At 36.3% G+C, this 19,842-nt stretch overlaps 1 protein-coding gene across 3 annotated transcripts in view; it reads left to right on the forward strand.

Moving 5' to 3' along the window:
* Positions 1 to 19,842, forward strand: part of NUP54 (nucleoporin 54) — a 34,498-nt gene that overhangs the window by 2,105 nt on the left and 12,551 nt on the right. For all 3 annotated transcript variants that reach the window (XM_032149761.2, XM_032149740.2, XM_032149750.2), the window contains 7 exons: positions 1,867 to 1,950; positions 2,045 to 2,191; positions 10,267 to 10,493; positions 12,338 to 12,525; positions 13,969 to 14,165; positions 15,702 to 15,756; positions 16,242 to 16,335. In XM_032149761.2, coding sequence (XP_032005652.1) covers positions 1,867 to 1,950; positions 2,045 to 2,191; positions 10,267 to 10,493; positions 12,338 to 12,525; positions 13,969 to 14,165; positions 15,702 to 15,756; positions 16,242 to 16,335 — 992 coding nt within the window. The remainder of the gene's footprint in view (positions 1 to 1,866; positions 1,951 to 2,044; positions 2,192 to 10,266; positions 10,494 to 12,337; positions 12,526 to 13,968; positions 14,166 to 15,701; positions 15,757 to 16,241; positions 16,336 to 19,842) is intronic.

Below are 19,842 nucleotides of genomic sequence, written 5' to 3' on the forward strand. Positions count from 1 at the left end.
TTTGAAATTTGTGTTTCTGAATAAAGCCACCCAGCTCATAATTCAACAATAAATAAACTTGTTGGTATTTGCTTGATTTCATGTTCATTTGGAGTTATCACTGTTAAGTTTTGAGTTATGATAATGTAACATGTTTTAACTACTTTTATGTATGTTAACCTTCAGCAAAGGGCTGATAGACGTTCTTGTTTACTTTTTATTTTTGTATACTTGCAGATCTGCTATTACTAAAACATTTTTGATGTTGTGGAGCATGATGAGAAACTGACTAGTGTTTCTATTGTGTAGCCAATTCAAATTATATCATAGTTATTCTATGGAAGTGAAGAGTAATGAAAAGAAATTACAACAGTGCTTAGTACTTTAGGTGATTTTTATGAAAATGTTTACAGTTTGCAGTACTGCAATACAGCCTACAAGTAAATAGAATATTTAGTTGTGCTTGCATGTAACATGCAGCTTACTGTTGAGTAGTTTTCCAAATCAGAATGAGGTGATTAATATAAAATGGTTGCATTTTTTTCTTCTTGTATTTTCTATATTGCAATATTGATGAATCTGTGTTGTATACCAGAAATAAATGAGATTAAAGGAAGATTCCAAAAAACCTGCAATATAATTCGACACTAATGGTTCAAACATTTGTCTTGAAAGGCTTTGATACCACATTGGTAATCAGCTGAAGACTGACAATAAGTTACAAAAATAACAAAACAATTTTAGATTGGCTAGCATTCCATATATCTGTCAAATCTCTTCCTTCAAGAAACACATTCTTGTTGTGTGGAGGTAAGTATATTGGTATGCTTCCTTTGAAAAGTTACTTAGTCTTGACAGAGACTAAGTAGAAATATAAGTTAATTTAGACATAAATTAATTCACTAAAACCAAGGTTGCAAACTGGCAACAAGTCTGCCAGTGTGATATGTTTGGCATGCTGTTTTCAAAACATTTTAATTCCTTGCAAAAAAAAAAAAAGTAGTTGAATTAGGGTTTAAAAACCAATAATTTTTTTTTTTTTTTGAGGTGGAGTCTCATTGCCCAGGCTGGAGTGCAGTGGCACGATCTGGGCCCACTGCAAGCTCCGCCTCCCTGGTCCACACCATTCTCTTGCCTCAGCCTCCTGAGTAGCTGGGACTACAGGCGCCCGCCACCATGCCCGGCTAATTTTTTGTATTTTAAGTAGAGACAGGGTTTCACCGTGTTAGCCAGGATGGTCTTGATCTCCTGACCTCGTGATCCACCCGCCTCGGCCTCCCAAAGTGCTGGGATTACAGGCGTGAGCCACCGTGCCGGGCCAAAAACCAATAAATTTTACATAGAAAATCCAGATTTCCTGTTTCTCTTGGGGTAAAAAATGGGAATATGTGACACTACTAAACTACCTTTCTTGTATCTGCTGGAATTTAGGAACTGCTGATCTAAAAAACTGTTCATTTTAAACAGTTCCACCTGTCAGTAAACACATAGTCTACTTTACTCTTTACTGTTACCAGTCTAAATCTTCTAGGCATATGAATTTGCAACACCTCCTCTAAAAGTACATACATAGTCATTTTAGAATTATGGCAATAGGCCTAATGTGTTTTCTTAGCTGTAACTGTTAACCACCCCTTTAATTGAAGGGTATATATTACATTGTGATAGTTCTATTTTAAATGCTTAGTTCATTTCTTGTAACATTTTGACTTCTTGATTGGTAGTACAGTTTTCTAAAAAGTTGATCTTAAAACTAGAGAAAGGAAAAATTAGATCAATATATTTTGATTTTATATGTAGCAATTACTTATAAAATAATTTTAAAAAGAAGTTGCCTTTATATATACAAAAGATTCTTCCTTTTTATTTTTGTTCTTTTTTAATTAGGTGGGTTTGGAGGATTTGGGACAACAACTACAACTGCAGGTTCTGCATTCAGCTTTTCTGCCCCCACTAACACAGGCACTACTGGTAAGAGGCCATTTTAAGTCATTTGTAGAAGTAAATGAAGTAGAGGTCAGTTTTTTTTTTTTTAACTTATGAAGTTCCAATTTTTCATTCCAAGGACTCTTCGGTGGTACTCAGAACAAAGGTTTTGGATTTGGTACTGGTTTTGGCACAACAACGGGAAGTAGTACTGGTTTAGGTACTGGTTTGGGAACCGGACTGGGATTTGGAGGATTTAATACACAACAGCAGCAGCAGCAAACTAGTAAGTATGAGGTTTTCAGCTTCAAATACAAAACCGTAACGATACTAGCTGACATTATTGAGTGCATTCAGAATACTTTAGTGGACTTTTTATAAGAATTACTAATATATTCCAAAGGATTAGGAATGTTACTTCTCATGTTTAAATATGATAGCAACTGGGGAGAACACTGATTGGCACAGTTAGGATTATAAGGTCCCTGGGTTTAGGATCATTCCATTTAAATTTTTGTTGTTAAAAATAACAAATAGAGAAACTGCACAAAAGTACAGCTTATATAAGTTTACAAAGGTTAACACCCTTGTAATCACTGCCCATGTCAGGAGATGGTTCCTGGCCAGCCAATTCAGAAGCCTACCACGTTTCCCTCCCAATCGCTTCCCCATCAGAGGACCTGCAGTCTTGGCTTTTATGGTGATCATTTCCTTACTTTATATTTTGTCATTCAAGTATGTAAACAGTATTTAGTTTTGCCTGTCTTAAATCTCTATAGGCTCCTCTTTTATCTCTCTTTTTTATTTTTTTTATTTTTATTTTTTGAGACAGAGTCTTGCTCTGTCGCCCAGGCTGGAGTGCAGTGGCACGATCTCGGCTCACGGCAACCTCCACCTCCCAGGTTCAAGTGATTCTTCTGCTTCAGCCTCCTGAGTAGCTGGGACTATAGGCGCACACCACCATGCCCAGCTAATTTTTGTATTTTTAGTAGAGACGGAGTTTTACCATATTGGCCAGGCTGGTCTTGAATTCCTGACCTCGTGATCTGCCCTCCTCGGCCTCCCAAAGTGCTGGGATTACAGGCGTGCGCCACTGCGCCTGGCCTCTCTTTTTTATTTTTTAATTTGTTGAAGAAAACAGATTGTTTATCCTGTAGAGTTTTTTAGTCAAGACTTTTCTGATTGCACACCTATGGTATAGTTTAACACATTCCTTTGTTCTATTTCTTGATGATTGGGTTAGATCTGGGGCATACATATATATATTTTGTTGTTTTGTTGTTGTTTGTTTGCAAGACTATTTTATAGGCATATTTTTTATCAGAAGACATATAATATCTTTTTTTTTTTGAGTGATCAGCCATTGAGCCATTGGTGATCATTACCTAGATCCATTAATTCATTAGGGGTTACAAATAGTGCCATTCCACCTGGATTCATTTATTTGTTGAAATACTTCCATGAGGAGAAACTTGACTTCATCTGTTCGGTTGATTCTTTCTCTTTATTACTGGTTTTCAGAATAAAGAGTTGGTTATCTAGCATTCTCCAAAGATGACCAATTTTTGTTTTAATGTCAGAAACTGCAGCCTTTAAACTAGTTGCTATTTTTTAATCCATTGCAGTTACCATTCTTATTGATGGTTAAATTGTTACATCTTTGGCCAGTGCAAGCCTTTTCAAGTTGGCTCCCAAGTCCCTTTGACATAGTCTGGTTATTAGTCTTTGATGGCTTCCTTACTAATCATCCTTACTAGCTGGTATAGCAGTAGGTTCCAGGGGTTGTTCTGTATGGATTAACTTATTCCCACAAGAACCCTGTGAAATAATACTTTTGTTATCCCCATTTTATGGGTGAAGAGAGGAACCTGAGAGATTGACTTACCTGTATACCTCTCTAGAAAAAGTACAGGGACATAAATTCAACTATTCCTTCTAGTGCTGTTTTCACTTTTCCAATCTGATGCCTCTTAAAATTACTTTTGTTTCATTTTTCTTAAGTAATTTGATTGACTGGCTAAAATTCATCCTACTCAGTCATTGAAGATTAGTTATTAACTTACTAAACATGAATTTCAAGGATTGCCTAACAGTAGGATGAAGATAATAGAATAGTATTCTCAGAATTATTCTTTCAACTATTCCAGTCATTCATCTTTTCTACAATCCTGCAAAAATACAAAATTTGATGAAATATTTAAGTAGTTAAGGAAAGGGCAGCAAAAGTAAAGTGTTTCCTTTGTTTCTTGAAATAAAGTCTCTCCAGGGCCGGGCGTGGTGGCTCACGCTTGTAATCCCAGCACTTTGGGAGGCCGAGGCGGGTGGATCACGAGGTCAGGAGATCGAGACCACAGTGAAACCCCGTCTCTACTAAAAATACAAAAAAATTAGCCGGGCGTGGTGGCGGGTGCCTGTAGTCCCAGCTACTCGGAGAGGCTGAGGCAGGAGAATGGCGTGAACCCGGGAGGCGGAGCTTGCAGTGAGCCGAGATTGCGCCACTGCACTCCCGCCTGGGCGACAGAGCGAGACTCCATCTCAACAAAAAAAAAAAAAAAAAAAAAAAAAAGAAATAAAGTCTCTCCAACTATGAGTAACTGTAGTTCCATTTAGTTTTGTTAGGAAAATGGGAATTTGAATCTGGTGCTATTTTAAAATTGAAAGGGGCTCATTTTGTTATGTAATAGCCATTTATTGTATATATCGTATGTCAGGCATTGGGTGTACAAGGTTGAAGACCATAATCCTTGCTCATAGTCAAGGAGATTCTAGGGTATCCACGCAGAGGAAATAACATGGCGTGGTTTATGGCAGAGTATAATGCATTTGGGACCAGTAAAACTAGATCAGTGCAGTTTTAATGCATAAATGACCTCAGGGTCAGTGGTAAGAGTTAGAGAGATAGATATGAATTGGATTATTAGTGTGCCTTATATGTTTTACTAAGGAGCTGTCCCTTAAGCAATTCTAAACTGTTGTAGGATTAAGCTAGACAGGAAAATAATCAGATTTTTAGAAGTATCTCTTAGAGAAATACGAAGATAGATTATAGGTGGGTTGGAATGGAGGCAGAGATCTGGTGAAGCTGTTGCCAAAATCTAAGCAAGAAATAGTGAAGACCTGAATTAAGGCAGAGACAGTTAAGAGTGGAGAGAAAAAACAGGATGTGAATTTGAGAGAGATTTAACTTGTAGAATCAATAAAAGCGAATGACTGGATAAAGGTATCTCGGGCTTCTGGGTGGCGTAACTGAAGGATCCCTTGCTCTTCACTAAGATCCAGAATACTAAAGCAAGAGCAGATGTTTGTGGGTAGATAATGAGTTTGAGGTGTCCCCTGGGTAGTTGTATATATTTATGAAAGCCATCAGAACATAAGTAGTATTTAAAGTGGTAGATATGGATGATGTCGTTTAGGAGACCTGATTCCAGAGTAAGAGGAGAGTGCTAGAACGAAACTCTTAGAAACACTAACACTTAAATGCTGCCATCTCCTACCCCCAAGCCAAGTAGGATATTGACCATAAATTACTGAGCAGCATTGTTAGGATCACCGCTTGTCCTATCTCAGTATGGAGATGCCCGTCCATGTATTCCTCATACTTATTAGCTCTCTTTTACTAATCACAGCTATACCTATCTCAGTTGGCAGTACCTGTGAATCAAGGGGAAAAGTCACATTTGGCTTTTCTAACAACTGCCAGAAGTCCTTTCCAAGCCAAAGCATGGATTATCGAGGATCCTTCAAAAGACCGTTGGACCTTTCGATAACTGATACTTTCTGCTCTGTTAGCTCTTTCTGTCTTCGCTACTCTAACTAGCATAGATTCCATGGCCTTCCATTTCTATATCTCTTGCCAGTATGCCAAACTTGCTTGTTTTTGTGTCACATTTGCCTGAAAATACCCCAAGCCTTTATAAGCCCAACTGTCTATGTAGATATTGCTTGAGAAAAATCACACATTATGGAAGAGGGGATAATACCTCTGTAAATTCTTGATCACCAACCTCAGGTCTCAATATTGCCTGGTAATCCTGTGAAATTTCTACTTTCAACTTAGTCTCCCACTTTCTATAGCAGTAATTTTAAACCTTTATTCTCTTCAAATCTCAAATTTATCTGTTCTTACTTTTAGCAGATGGCCTTGACTGCTACTTCAAAGACAAAATAGGGCTGAGCACAGTGGCTCACATCTGTAATCCCAGCACTTTGGGAGGCTGAGGTGGACGGATCACCTGAGGTCAGAGACCAGCCTGGCCAACGTGGTGAAACCCATCTCCACTAAAAATACAAAAATTAGCCAGGCGTGGTAGTACACACCTGTAGTCCCAGTTACTCAGGAGGCTGAGACACGAGAATTGCTTGAACCCGGTAGGCAGAGGTTGCAGTGAGCTGAGATCGCACCACTGGACTCCAGCCTGGGTGACAGCAAGACTCTGTCTCAAAAAAAAAAAAAAAAAAAAAAAAAACTAAAGAGAAAATAGAATCCCTTATTGCAATTCCTTCAACTTCCCTCCACCAAATCTATTTCTTTTTCTCCCTCTATCCGCCTTTTCCTCTTTTTACCTGACTCAGGATCTTATAACCTCCTGCCTTCTCAGGGTGCGTGTGCTGTTGATTATTCTAGCTGTACTCCCTCCCCCAGTCTTCACCTTCTCATCCACATTTAAGTAACTCAAAGTTTATTTTTTCTTGAAACAGTAGTAACAACAAAAAAACTACTTTAATCTCACATTTCACTTCAGCTACCACTCTCCTCCCCTTCACAAACTATTTGCCAATCTGCTTTCTGTTTTATTTTATCAAATAAGTTAAGGTCATTAATCATCTCAGTAAATCCAGTGAACACTTACTGTTCTTTAATTATGAAAAATACTAATAAAGAAAAAAAGAATAGTGATGTGAACCATACCAGCTGGAGTCATCAAAAGTCAGAATTTGCCACGTTTATTATTGTCCATCTCCTTTTTCCTTTTTTTTTTTTAAATCACTGACGTATTTGAGAGCAAATCCCAAGCATGTCTGTCATTTCATGCTTACTTTACTATAGTTCCATCTTTAAAAATGTGTACCTCATTCCAACCCACAATAATTCCTTGGTACTATCTAATACCCCATCTATAATCAGAGTTCCCTATATGTCTCAAAAGTGTTTTCTTATTTGGTTTGTTTGAATCATGATCCAAATAAGGACCACACATTCATTTTCTTGTCATGTCCCTTAAGTTCTTTTTAGTATAGAGAATTCCCCATTCTGTTTTTTCCCTCATGAATTTTCAAGTTGTCTTGTTAAATGTCCCCCATTCTGTATTTTTCTTCTGCTTCCTTGTAATATTATTTAACTTTATCTCTCATAATTGTGGTAAATAAAGTTTGCTTTAGGGACTTGATGTTTGCTTTTTTGGTAAGAACATTTTGCAAGTGGTGCTGTGTGCTTCATATCACATCACATTGAGAGGCTATCTCACTTTTGGTGATGCTAAGATTGATCAGTATGTTCAGATGGTGACAGTGTATCTTTATCTTACTATAACCTAATGGTTTCATTCCTTGATGATCATTGCCTCAATCAGTTATCTTATTAGGAGTTGCAAAATGGTGATTTTCTAATTTCCTCCCTATCACACTGAAATTTCTTTTGTAAAAGGAACTTTTTCTTCATCCTCCAAGACTGCTTGATCACCCTGATGTACAGTTTGTATAGTAAAGGCAAGATAATTTTTTTTCTTTTTAATGGACAATTTTTGTAAAAAGGAGTTGGTGGCCTCATTATTTCTAATGGTATCCAAGGAGTTAGGATTTTTTAAAAATTTGATCTTTACTTTATAAAATTGCCATTTTCAATGCATGGGCTTTAATAAATAAGTTTCAGTTAGTTGCATTTGGCCAATGGGAGACCTTAACTTCTGTGACACTCTAGTCTAGTTTTTTCCTACCTCATTGTTAGTCCTCCTTATTGCTTTTGTCCACTCATCTTCCTCTCTCTGTCTCTACAGAGATGTTACATATACTGCTTGCCTTTACCTCTACCCCATGGCTTAGCTGACTCCTTCCTTTAGGCCCTAACTGAAGTGCTAATGGAACTGTCTTCTCTTGACCCCTCTCTCAGGCTTGATCAGCTCCCTTATTTAGTACTCCCAGAACCTCTGTACTTCTCTGAAGGACTTATCACAATTGTTAATATTTGTTTGATGTGTTCAGTTTGTTTAATGTACCTTGTCTACCTTGTTTACCACTGTATCTTTAGTATTTAGCTCTGAGCACTTAGTAGGTACTCAGTAAATATTTGTTGTATGAATTAATGGTGAATGAATGAATGAATGTGTTTATATATATAAAAAACCAAGAGAGACTGTGTTGTCAGGAAATTTAAGGGAGAAGGGCTTTCAAGGAGGATGTGTATTCAACAGAAGGTGAAGATTTTCTTTGGGGGCCAAAGGAATCATCAGCAACATGGGAGACTGACTACATATGTCTCGGTATAGAGATCACAGTTGATTCATCTCATTTAAAAGTTGAGGAAGATAAAGCCCAGGAATTTCTTGCTCAAGGATAGAAAGTGACCTTATAATAAACCAGGATTCAAGTGTTCCGAGTTCTAGTCCAGTTCTTGCCAATGTTTATATATACTAATTTGGGAATTAATACTTTTCTGGAGAGTAAAAGAGCCTCTCTCTAGCTCTGTAGAAGCTCCATGGACCTTGTGGTACTTTCAATGTTTAGAGCTGAAAGAGAACTTAAATAATACCTAATACAGTGTTTTAAAACTCAGGTCATTTTGGTGTTCACGTTTTCTCCTTATCTACATACCATTTGTATTACCATTTAAGAATTTTCTTTAAATCAGTTTACTTTGAAACACTAAATACAGTTATTTTAAAGTAAAATTTATTGCTGCTGTAAGTGGAAAATTAGTATCATTTGCTCTAAGGAAAAGGTAATTGAAATTAAGTACAAAGAAAATATAGTGTAAATAAATTCTAGGTAGATACCTTTGCCTTAAGCTCTGAGCCTTAGACTTGCTCCTCCCTTTGTTAAAAGATGACATACTTATCTCACACTTTGGGAAATACTTATCTGCCCTAAGAACTTGACCCTTCTTTCCATTAGAGAAATTAGTATCCTAGAGAGGTTGTGATTTGCCCAAAGTTACACAGCCATCTAAAGTTTTAGCCTAGAATACTGATGGTTAATCCATTTGTTATTACTATATATACTTTTTAATAATGAGAGAAAGGAAAATGTTTAGTAAGCTGGTATTGATATAACAATGATTTTTAGACTTACTTTGTATCCCCCAATTTATTATACAAATATAACAGCAATAAAGGTTATTTTAAAAAATCCTACATCTTTACAAACTTTTCTTTATCCACATGCATCCCTCTCTCCCTCCCTTCTTTCTTTCATGTGTAGGTTTAATATTGTGGACCCAATTTGTGTTCCGGTAATGGAATTAATTTGGATAACGTAATTAGGGCTGGGCACACTTGCTCATGCCTATAATCCCAGCACTTTGGGAGGCTGAGGCAGGAGAGTCACTTGAGCTCAGAAGTTTTGAGACCAGCATGGGAAACATAGTAAGACCCTGTCTCTACAAAAAATAATTTTAAAAAATTAGCCAGGTGCATGTTGGTGCACTCCTGTAGTCCCAGCGACTCTGGATGATGAAGCAGGAGGATTGCTTGAGCCCAGAAGGTTGAAGCTGCAGTGAGCCATGATCTTGCCACTACACTCCAGTCTAGGCAACAAAGTGAGACCCTGTCTCAAAAAATATATTATTAGAAAAGCAAATTTAACATAAGGTTTGGCCTAGTGTGTTAGTTTCCTATTGCTACCATAACAAATTACCACAAACTTAGTGGCTTAAGACAATAAAAGTTTATTATTTTATAGTTTCTGCAGATTAGAAGTCCAGAAATGGGTTTCACTGTGCTAAAATGAAGGTCCTGGCAATACCGTGTTACTTCTAGAGACACTAAGGGAGAATCCATTCTCTTGCATTTTCCAGTTTTTAGAGTCTTCCTGCATTTCTTGGCTCGAGGCTCCTTCCATCTTGTCATATGCCAACAGCATAGCATCTTCAGATCTGTTTGACTCTGAGCTCACTCTTCCACTTTTGAGGATCTTATGATTACATTGAGTCCGTCCTGATAATCCAGGATAACCCTCTATCTCAACATGCTTAATTTAATCACATCTACAAAGGCCGTTTTTGCTATGTAAGATAACATATTTAAAGGTTCTGTAGATTAGGATATGGACATCTTGGGGGGGGTGCATTATTTTGCCTACCACGCCTAGGATCTGGATTAAGTTTTGTTTTGTTTTGTTTTTAAATACTAATTTTGGGTACATTTTTAGCTTTAGGTGGTCTCTTCAGTCAGCCTACACAAGCTCCTACCCAGTCCAACCAGCTGATAAATACTGCGAGTGCTCTTTCTGCTCCAACGCTGTTGGGAGATGAGAGAGATGCTATTTTGGCAAAATGGAATCAACTGCAGGCCTTTTGGGGAACAGGAAAAGGGTATTTCAACAATAATATTCCGCCAGTGGAATTCACACAAGAAAATCCCTTTTGCCGATTTAAGGTATTATTAATACTATTTTTATCTTCAATTGAAGATTTTTTATAACAGAAAATATATTTAGATTAATATCAAGATAACAATTGCTTGGGTCTTTACTCCTTGAATATGGTATGATTATACTTTTATTTTGAAAATATGGAAATTATAAAATTGAAGTGATTTCATACATATGTGTGGTTGAAGGTGACCAGAATACGAATGAAGGAAGGTGTGACTAGAATGTGATTTATAACTGAAGAAAAAAATGTAAACGGAAGAATGGTTTGCTTGGCACCTGTAAAGGGGAGACACCAAACTACAATTTAGTGGTATTCATTTAACATTGGCCAGGAGAGTATACCCTAACCAGCAGACAGGAATTCCCCTTGGCATGTATAACCCCAAAGCTATTAAAACAATATTGCCCATTTTCTGTGTTCTTATTCCCTGCCTACCAAACGACCTTCTCATTTGTCTCTTCAGAAAGTCTCTTTATCAGCCAGTGAGAGTATTTAGGTCCATTTCGTAATGCATTTTCCATAACAAATAGGTATTGCAGTCCAGTTTATACCTCAGCCTCTTAGGAGTTATACTGGCCTACGTTGGTCTCCTAAACCTAATCAATATATACATAACCCTGTGTTTGGAGCTGTAAGGCTGAGGATCAGATCCTTGAATGAAGTGGTCAGCCTGTCTTGTTACAGAACATCTCTTTGTCTCATCATTAACAAAAAATACAGAACATCTCTTTGTCTCATCATTAACAAAAAATATATTGAGTGCATGTAGTTGAAATTTTGATACATGTATTTAGTCACTAAGAGGTATTCAGTAATAGATATAAGTTGAATATAACAATAAAGTTGGTGTATAACATGGTAAAATGCATAATATACACTTGAGTTAATTTAAATTCTTTTTTTAAAAGTTGCAGATGAGTGGTGAAAAGGGATAAAAGGCTTCTATCTAAAAGAGCAATTATTCAGAAAAGTATAATTGGTCATATTAATATGTAAAAAAACAACAACCATGTTTCATAAAGTTTTGTATTATATAAACCAATAAAGTGATACATTCTTTATAGTATTTGTAAGTTGACTGTCATTACTGTGATTTAAAAGTATTTATTTGTAAATTATTTTTTTACAGATTAACTTCGTTTAAGATTCCATGAATCAGATATACAGATACTCCTCAACTTATGATGGGTTACATCCCAATAAACCCATCATAATTGAAAATATTGTAATTCAGAAATGCATTTAATACACCTAACCTACCAAGCATCATAGCCCAGCCTAGCCTACTTTAAACATGCTCAGAACACTTACATTAGTGTACAATTGGGCAGAATAATCTAACACCAAGTCCATCTTATAATAATTTTATAATAAAAACTAAAAGATCAGAATTCCATGTATGATTTCCATGTATGTATATATGAATGCATATTGCTTTTACACCATATAAAACAGAAAAATCATAAGTTGGGAACAATTTGTATAGTGAAATAAATTATAATTGGTGATTTTTGCAGTCACTTTTATAATGACATGCAGATGGTTCAGAAACAACCAACAATAATGAATATCAAAATTTTTTAGGGGAGAAAGCTGTTTAGTTACTCTCTCAAAGAGGAAATGTTAATCTTACTCTGTAGGTTAATGTTATTCCTGGGTAAAATAGTTTTTCTTTATAATTTTGTGACCTCCTAGGGCACAAAATGGTGGGAAGAATCATTATTCCTTTAATTACCAGACATTAAGTTGTTTTTCCCATTTTAGCAGATATTAAGCTATTAATATTAAACACCTGATTTAAGATCTGTACATATTTTTTATATTGTTTATTTTGTCATTCCACAGGCAGTAGGTTATAGTTGCATGCCCAGTAATAAAGATGAAGATGGGCTAGTGGTTTTAGTTTTCAACAAAAAAGAAACAGAGATTCGAAGCCAACAACAACAGTTGGTAGAATCATTGCATAAAGTTTTGGGAGGAAACCAGACCCTTACTGTAAATGTAGAGGGCACTAAAACATTGCCAGATGATCAGTAAGTATACATAAATATACTGTTTATTTCTGTGTATTTATTTCTGGTCCTAAGGGAGTGATCAATAATGTTTTTGTTGCTAAAGCACAAATTAACTCTCAGAGCAGAATGCCTTTTCTCAGCTAGTGATTATTCAGTATTTATAAAAACATTTATTTAAAAGTTTTTTTTAAATTTTGGATTTTTTGACTTACTAGATGCTAATAATTTTCTAGATTTTCATTCAGGCCAGGAAGGGACCATTTGTCATAGATGCGTGCAAATTGAGGGCCATAAAGATGTTATTGGAAAATGTTGTTAACTGATTACTGTTCATGTTCATTCATGAATAAACATTATTGCTTTACTTCCCTTGACCTAAGTATAATTCTCAGTGTTAGAGGCAAGACATTTATTTTAGGATATTTGGAGGAATGATTATTAATGAGATGCAGTAATTGAATCAGATTTTACTTGTGGTTGTAATTGCAGAGAAGCAACCCATAAATTTCAACAGAATTTCCTATAGTAAATAACATTTACATAGGATTTTGCAGGTAAGCAAACCCCTTTATAAATATTATCTTATTGGCCAGGCGTGCTGGCTCACGCCTGTAATCCCAGCACTTTGGGAGGCCGAGTCGGGCGGATCACGAGTTCAGGAGATCGAGACCATCCTGGCTAATACGGTGAAATCCTGTCTCTACTAAAAATACAAAAAAAATTAGCTGGGCGTGGTGGCAAGTGCCTGTAGTCCCAGCTACTCCGGAGGCTGAGGCAGGAGAATGGCATGAACCCGGGAGGCGGAGCTTGCAGTGAGCTGAGATTGCGCCACTGCACTCCAGCCTGGGGGACAGAGAGAGACTCTGTCTCAAAAAAAAAAAAAATTATCTTATGTACCGGGTTCATTTTAACTTTATCATTTAGGTTGATTTGTAAATGAACATTACATTAAGTAAAACTTTCTTATTTTCCAAGATTTAAGAAGAAAACAGTTGGGCACAGCAGCTCATCATACCTGTAATCCCAGAACTTTGGGAGGTCAAGGTGGGAAGACTGCTTGAGACCAGGAGTTTGAGACTAGCCTAGGCAACATAGCGAGTGTCCATCTCTCAAAAAAAATTTAAAAATATATATTTTTATATTTATATATACACACACATGTAAGTTAAACGTAGCGGGTGTGCAACTGTACTCAGTTACTTGGAGGCTGAGGTGGGAGAATTGCTTGAGCCTGGGACATTGAGGCTGCAGTGATCACGCCACTGCACTCCAGCCTCGGCAACCGAGCAAACCTTGCTCAAAAAAAAAAAGAAAAAAAAAGGAAACATTTTAATTGCCTCCTAAAACAACCATTTCTGAATTCAACTTAAACCTTTCTGAAATCACATGCTATGATATGCTGAGGTTTGTGGCTGTGAGTTTTGTACTCCATATTTTATAAATTGGTTATTCTTCCTTCAGGACAGAAGTTGTTATTTATGTTGTTGAGCGTTCGCCAAATGGTACTTCAAGAAGGGTTCCAGCTACAACGCTATATGCCCATTTTGAACAAGCCAATATAAAAACACAGTTGCAGCAACTTGGTGTAACCCTTTCTATGACTAGAACAGAACTTTCTCCTGCACAGATCAAACAGCTTTTACAGAATCCTCCTGCTGGTATGTTTCTAGAATCACAGAGTTCAAAAAAAAAAAAGATTTAGAACTAAACACTCCCCGTATTTCAGAGGTGTTGGTTGGTTACTAATGCTAATAAAATTAGTATCGTCTTATCACATATCTGCTTGTTTGGGAAATAGTTTTGAATATTTGTGTTCATTTAGTTTTTTATTATATAGCTAATATGTATATGTTAAAATAGAAATTTTGAGAAATAGTGAACTGAAGAAAAATAGTCCATAATCCATCCATAATTCATTTACTAGTAAATTACCCAAAGGTAATTTACTAGTAAAATTTTGTCTTATTTTTTTCTAGCTTATCTCATTTTAACTGAATATTCAAGTAAAACCTGAATATGTTCTCACCGTAAAATATTCTGGATGGCATAACTAGTTGACTATGTGATAGATAACCTTTAGTTCCTTTCCCCAGAAGTAACTACTATCAATTTATGGTACTATGTTTAATCCTTTATCTGTGATTTGAAATGTAAGCATATTTACATGTAGATCTTTTAAAAAAGGATCCTGCGTATACATCTGCAGCTTGCCTTTTTACAGTATTTCTTAGTACTTTTCATGTCAATACATGAAGATAAATCTTACTGTATTTAAACATTGCATAGTATTCCATAGATACACCTTTACTTAACACCTCTAAGTTGTTTTCTGTCTTTTTACTATTACAAACTATGCAGTAATTAACAATATCCTTGTAAACATGTCTTAGAACACATTGGTATATATTTCTTTTTTTTTTTTTTTTTTTTTTTTTTTCAGTGGCGCAATCTCGGCTCACTGCAAGCTCCGCCTCCCGGGTTCACGCCATTCTCCTGCCTCAGCCTCTCTGAGTAGCTGGGACTACAGGCGCCCACCACCACGCCCGGCTAATTTTTTGTATTTTTAGTAGAGACGGGGTTTCACCATGGTCTCGATCTCCTGACGTCGTGATCCGCCCGCCTCGGCCTCCCAAAGTGCTGGGATTACAAGCGTGAGCCACCGCGCCCAGCCGGTATATATTTCTTTAGAATAGATCTCTGGTAATGAAATTTTTGAGTCAATATTATGTATGTTAGATATTGCCAAATTGCCCTCCAGAGAAAGTTCTACCATTTATATTTGTAACAGGAATGTTATTTTTCTGGCCACTGATGGCAAAATAATTAATTTAAAAATTAATACTTATTTTTAATAATGTTTATTAGCTACATTTGTATTTTTTGTGAGTTACCTATTTGTGTCCTTTGCCCATTTTCTAGATTTTTTTGTCTTCCTTTTTGATGTATAGGAATTCTTTCTATATTCTGGAGGTTAATCTGTTATCCTATAGGTTATAGATACTTCCTTTCAATCTGTACTTTTTTTGAACTTTATCCATTCTGCAAAAATTTGTATTTTTACCATGATCATATTTGACAGTCGCTTTTCATTATAGCTTCTGGGTTTAGGGTGTTACTTTAGGAAAGCTTTTGTCATACACATATTATAAAAATAGAAAATTGTTTTAGAAAAAAATATTTTTTATTTGTGGTAGGTGTTGATCCTATTATCTGGGAACAGGCCAAGGTAGATAACCCTGATTCTGAAAAGTAAGTATGTCTTCATCTTGTTTCATTTAAGAACTGATATTTGCTACTAGGAAAGCAAACATGGGAGCTATTAATTATACTTCTTACATATGAAGCAAGTTTATTTTCATTTTCATGGCCTTTAAAAAATATTGATTATTGTCCAGCTAAAGCTGCAGCCAAAACAAAAGAAAAAAATAAGAAAAAAAAAGATTATGGTAAGGCAGCATAGCATAGTGAGAACTAACTAGGAGTGGAAAAATCTATTTGTATTTGCATTTGTATTTAATAATGTAATGTTTTGACTGAACTGTATTTCTTCATTTGTAAAATACGGAGGTTGAATAAAATCTCTTTGGTATAACATGGTTATCTCGTAGTCATAGATCTGCCTTAGAGCCCTAGAAAGTTGATGTAAAATTACATGAATGTTATTAAAACCTTAACTTCTTGTATTTTGTAGTAATAGGCTTAAGATCTGAAAATTGTTCACTGCATTTCTTCAGGTTAATTCCCGTACCAATGGTGGGTTTTAAGGAACTTCTCCGAAGACTGAAGGTTCAAGATCAGATGACTAAGCAGCATCAAACCAGATTAGATGTAAGCATTTAGCTTTTCATTCCTTGGCCCTGGAAGTAGGGAAAGGGATTATAGACATTTAATTCTTTTTAGTATATGTGCTACTGTTTTATCTTAATCAGGAAACAATGTAGCATATACTGCAAATTAAGTTTTATACAACTACCTTCTTTATGATAGAAGTCCCCAAATCATATGAATCTGATTGATTTGATATGATAATGAATTTAGAATTCTTGTCTTAGTGGATTAATTAGACGGTCATTTCCAGTTTCAGCCAGGAATTGCATATTATTATTTATGGGGCCTTATGAAAATGAAGGTTATAATAATGATTATTTTATGTTGACATATAATTGTCTTGGTATATTATTATATGTTGATGAAGCAAATTTAAAATTACTTAATGCTTAAATATACTTAATATTTTATTTCATAAAGTAGACTTTTTTAGGAGACCAGAGTGGGTGGATCACTTGAGATCAGGAGTTCAAGACAAGACTGGCCGACATGGCAAAGCCTGGTCTCTACTAAAAAATACAAAAATTAGCTGGGGGTCGTGGTGCACGCCTGTAATGCCAGCAACTTGGGAGGCTGAGGCATGAGGATTGCTTGAAAAAAAAAAAAAAAGACTTTCATAATTAAATACTTAAAGATTCTTTAAAGGTCAGAGAAATTTGTATGATTTCAATTCTTTCAACTTTGCTAAGGTTTTTTTTTTTTCTTTTTTTTTTTTTTTTTTTTTTTTTTTTTGAGATGGAGTCTCACTCTGTTGCCCAGGCTGGAGCACAGTGGCGCGATCTAGGCTCACTGCAAGCTTTGCCGCCCGGGTTCACGCCATTCTCCTTCCTCAGCCTCTGGAGTAGCTGGGACTACAGGCACCCGCCACCACGCCCAGCTAATTTTTTGTATTTTTAGTAGAGACGGGGTTTCACCGTGTTATCCAAGATGGTCTTGATCTCCTGACCTCGTGATCTGCCCATCTCGTCTTCCCAAAGTGCTGGGATTACAGGCATGAGCCACCGTGCCCGGCCAACTTTGCTAAGGTTTTATAACCCAGGAGCCTATGAAAATAATGTGTGTTCTGCAGTTCTTGGGTGAAGTTTTCTATTAGTGAGATCCAGTTGGTTGATAGTATTGTTCAGTTCTGTATTCTTGTTTTTTTCTGTCTGCTAGTTTGAGAAGACATTTGAAATCTACAGCCACACTTACGGATTTGTGTTTTTCTCCTTTCATTTCTCAGTTTTTGCTTCATGTATTAATAGTTTGAAGGGCTGTTGTTATATAGGATTGTTGTTTTTTCTTGGCAAATTTACTTTTTATTATTATATCATATCCCTCTTAATCCTTGGTAAGTTTTAAATCTTCTCTAGTGGCTTTTTCTTTTATTATTATTTTTAATTGATACATAACTACATATTTATGGAGCATAGTGTGATAATTCAATACATGGATACAGTGTGTAATGATCAAATAAGGGTAATTAGCATATCCATTACCCCATACATTTATCATTTGTTGGTATCATTGCAAATTCACTCCTATAGCTATTTGAAACACAATAAATGGTTGCGAATTATAGTTACCTATAGAGCTATAGAACACTGGAACTTAATCCTCCTATCCAGCTGTACTTTTGTATCTGTTAAGCAACCTTTGGCAATTCCCTACTCCTACTCTTTCTCCACCTCTAGTAGCCACTATTCTACTCTCTACTTCTACTAAATCAACTTTTTTTAGCTTCCACATATGAGTGAGAACATGCAGAATCTATCTTTCTGTGCGTAGCTTATTTCACTTAACAGAATGTCTTCCAAGTTCATCTGTGTTGCTGCAAATGGTAGCACTTCATTCTTTTTCATGATTAAATAGCATTCTATTGTGTGTGTATATATATGTATACACACACACACCATGTTTTCTTTATTCATCTGTTCATGGACACTTACTCAAGACACTCTGAAGTCTTTATCTGATGTTAACATAGCCACGCTACCTTTCTTTTGATAAAAAGTGTTTGTATGGCAAACCTTTGTCCATCTTTTTGCTTTTAACCTACCTATATTGTTATATTTGAAGTGAGATTCTTGTAGACAGCATGAAGTTTGGATTTAGTCCTACCATTTATTTGTTTTGTGTTTGTAGCCTCTGTTTTTCATTCCTGTTTCCGCCTTTCTGCTTTCTTTTGGGTTATTTGGACTTTTTTTTTTTTCAGCATTTCCTTTTAATCTATTATTTCAAGTCTTAGAGCAGTATTTCTTAGTAGTGGCTTGTGGTGGTGATTTTGTCTCCCAGAGCACATTTGGCAATGTCTGGAGACTCTTGGTTGGGGAGTGCTACAGGCATCTAATGTGTAGAGGCCCATATGCTGCACACATTCTACAGTGTACAGAACAGTACTCCCACAACAAGGAATTACGCAACATTAATAGTGCTGAAGTTTGAGAAACCTTTCTCTAGGTAATACAATGTATCTCCTCCCACTAGAACTAGCAGACTTCTCTTGGAGCTCCCTTTCAGCATTTATGCTCATTTCCAGGTTTGAGGCTGGGTTGAAACCAGACTAGGGACGCCTGAGGGGTAAAATGGATAAACTCACCACAAGTTCAATGGTACTTTAAATTCCTATCTTCCCTGATCTTCCTGCCAGAGTCCTCAAATAGCTGCCCCATGTATTCCATCCAGGTTTTATAGCTGTATTAAATGGGAGAGATTGGGGTTGCATATGCTTAGTCCATCTTGTTCAGAACTGAAATCATTCTTATCTTTGGCCAGTGTTTCCATTGGGCTTCCTATTTTTTCTTTATTGAACTTCAGTAATCATTTACTCTAGATTGTAGTCTCTATTTGTTCATAACATTGTAAATATCTTCTAGTTTCTCATCTGTCTGTTAACTCTGTCTTTGGTGTCTGTAGTTGAAGAGAAATCCTTAATTTTAATGTAATGATATGCATTAAATGTTTGCCTTGTGTTTTCTTTTTGGGAATTTGCTTAATTTTCCACCCCAAAGTCTGAGAGTATCCTACATTAAAAAAAATTTAGAGTTTAACCTTTCACATTTGAGTCTTTTGTTGTCATCATGAAGTTTACCTTTACATAAAGTATGTGGTATGAGCTCAGATATATTTTTCTCTAAATAGTGGGTCCAATTTTTTTCTAAATATATTTTTCTCTAAATAGTGGTTCCAATTTTTTTTTTTTTGAGACAGAGTCTCGTTCTGTCGCCCAGGCTGGAGTGCAGTGGCGCAATCTCGGCTCACTGCAAGCTCCGCCTCCCGGGTTCATGCCGTTCTTCTGCCTCAGCCTCCCGAGTAGCTGGGACTACAGGTGCCCACCACCACGCCTGGCTAATTTTTTGTATTTTTAGTAGAGATGGGGTTTCACCGTGTTAGCCAGGATGGTCTCGATCTCCTGACCTCGTGATCTGCCCGTTTCAGCCTCCCAAAGTGCTGGGATTACAGGCGTGAGCCACCACGCCCGGCCCTATATTTTTAATATTGCCTATAAAAATGTGATACTCCTCAATG

This window comes from Hylobates moloch, unplaced genomic scaffold, assembly GCF_009828535.3.
Source record: "Hylobates moloch isolate HMO894 unplaced genomic scaffold, HMol_V3 SCAFFOLD_2, whole genome shotgun sequence".
Classification (NCBI taxonomy): Eukaryota; Metazoa; Chordata; class Mammalia; order Primates; family Hylobatidae; genus Hylobates; species Hylobates moloch.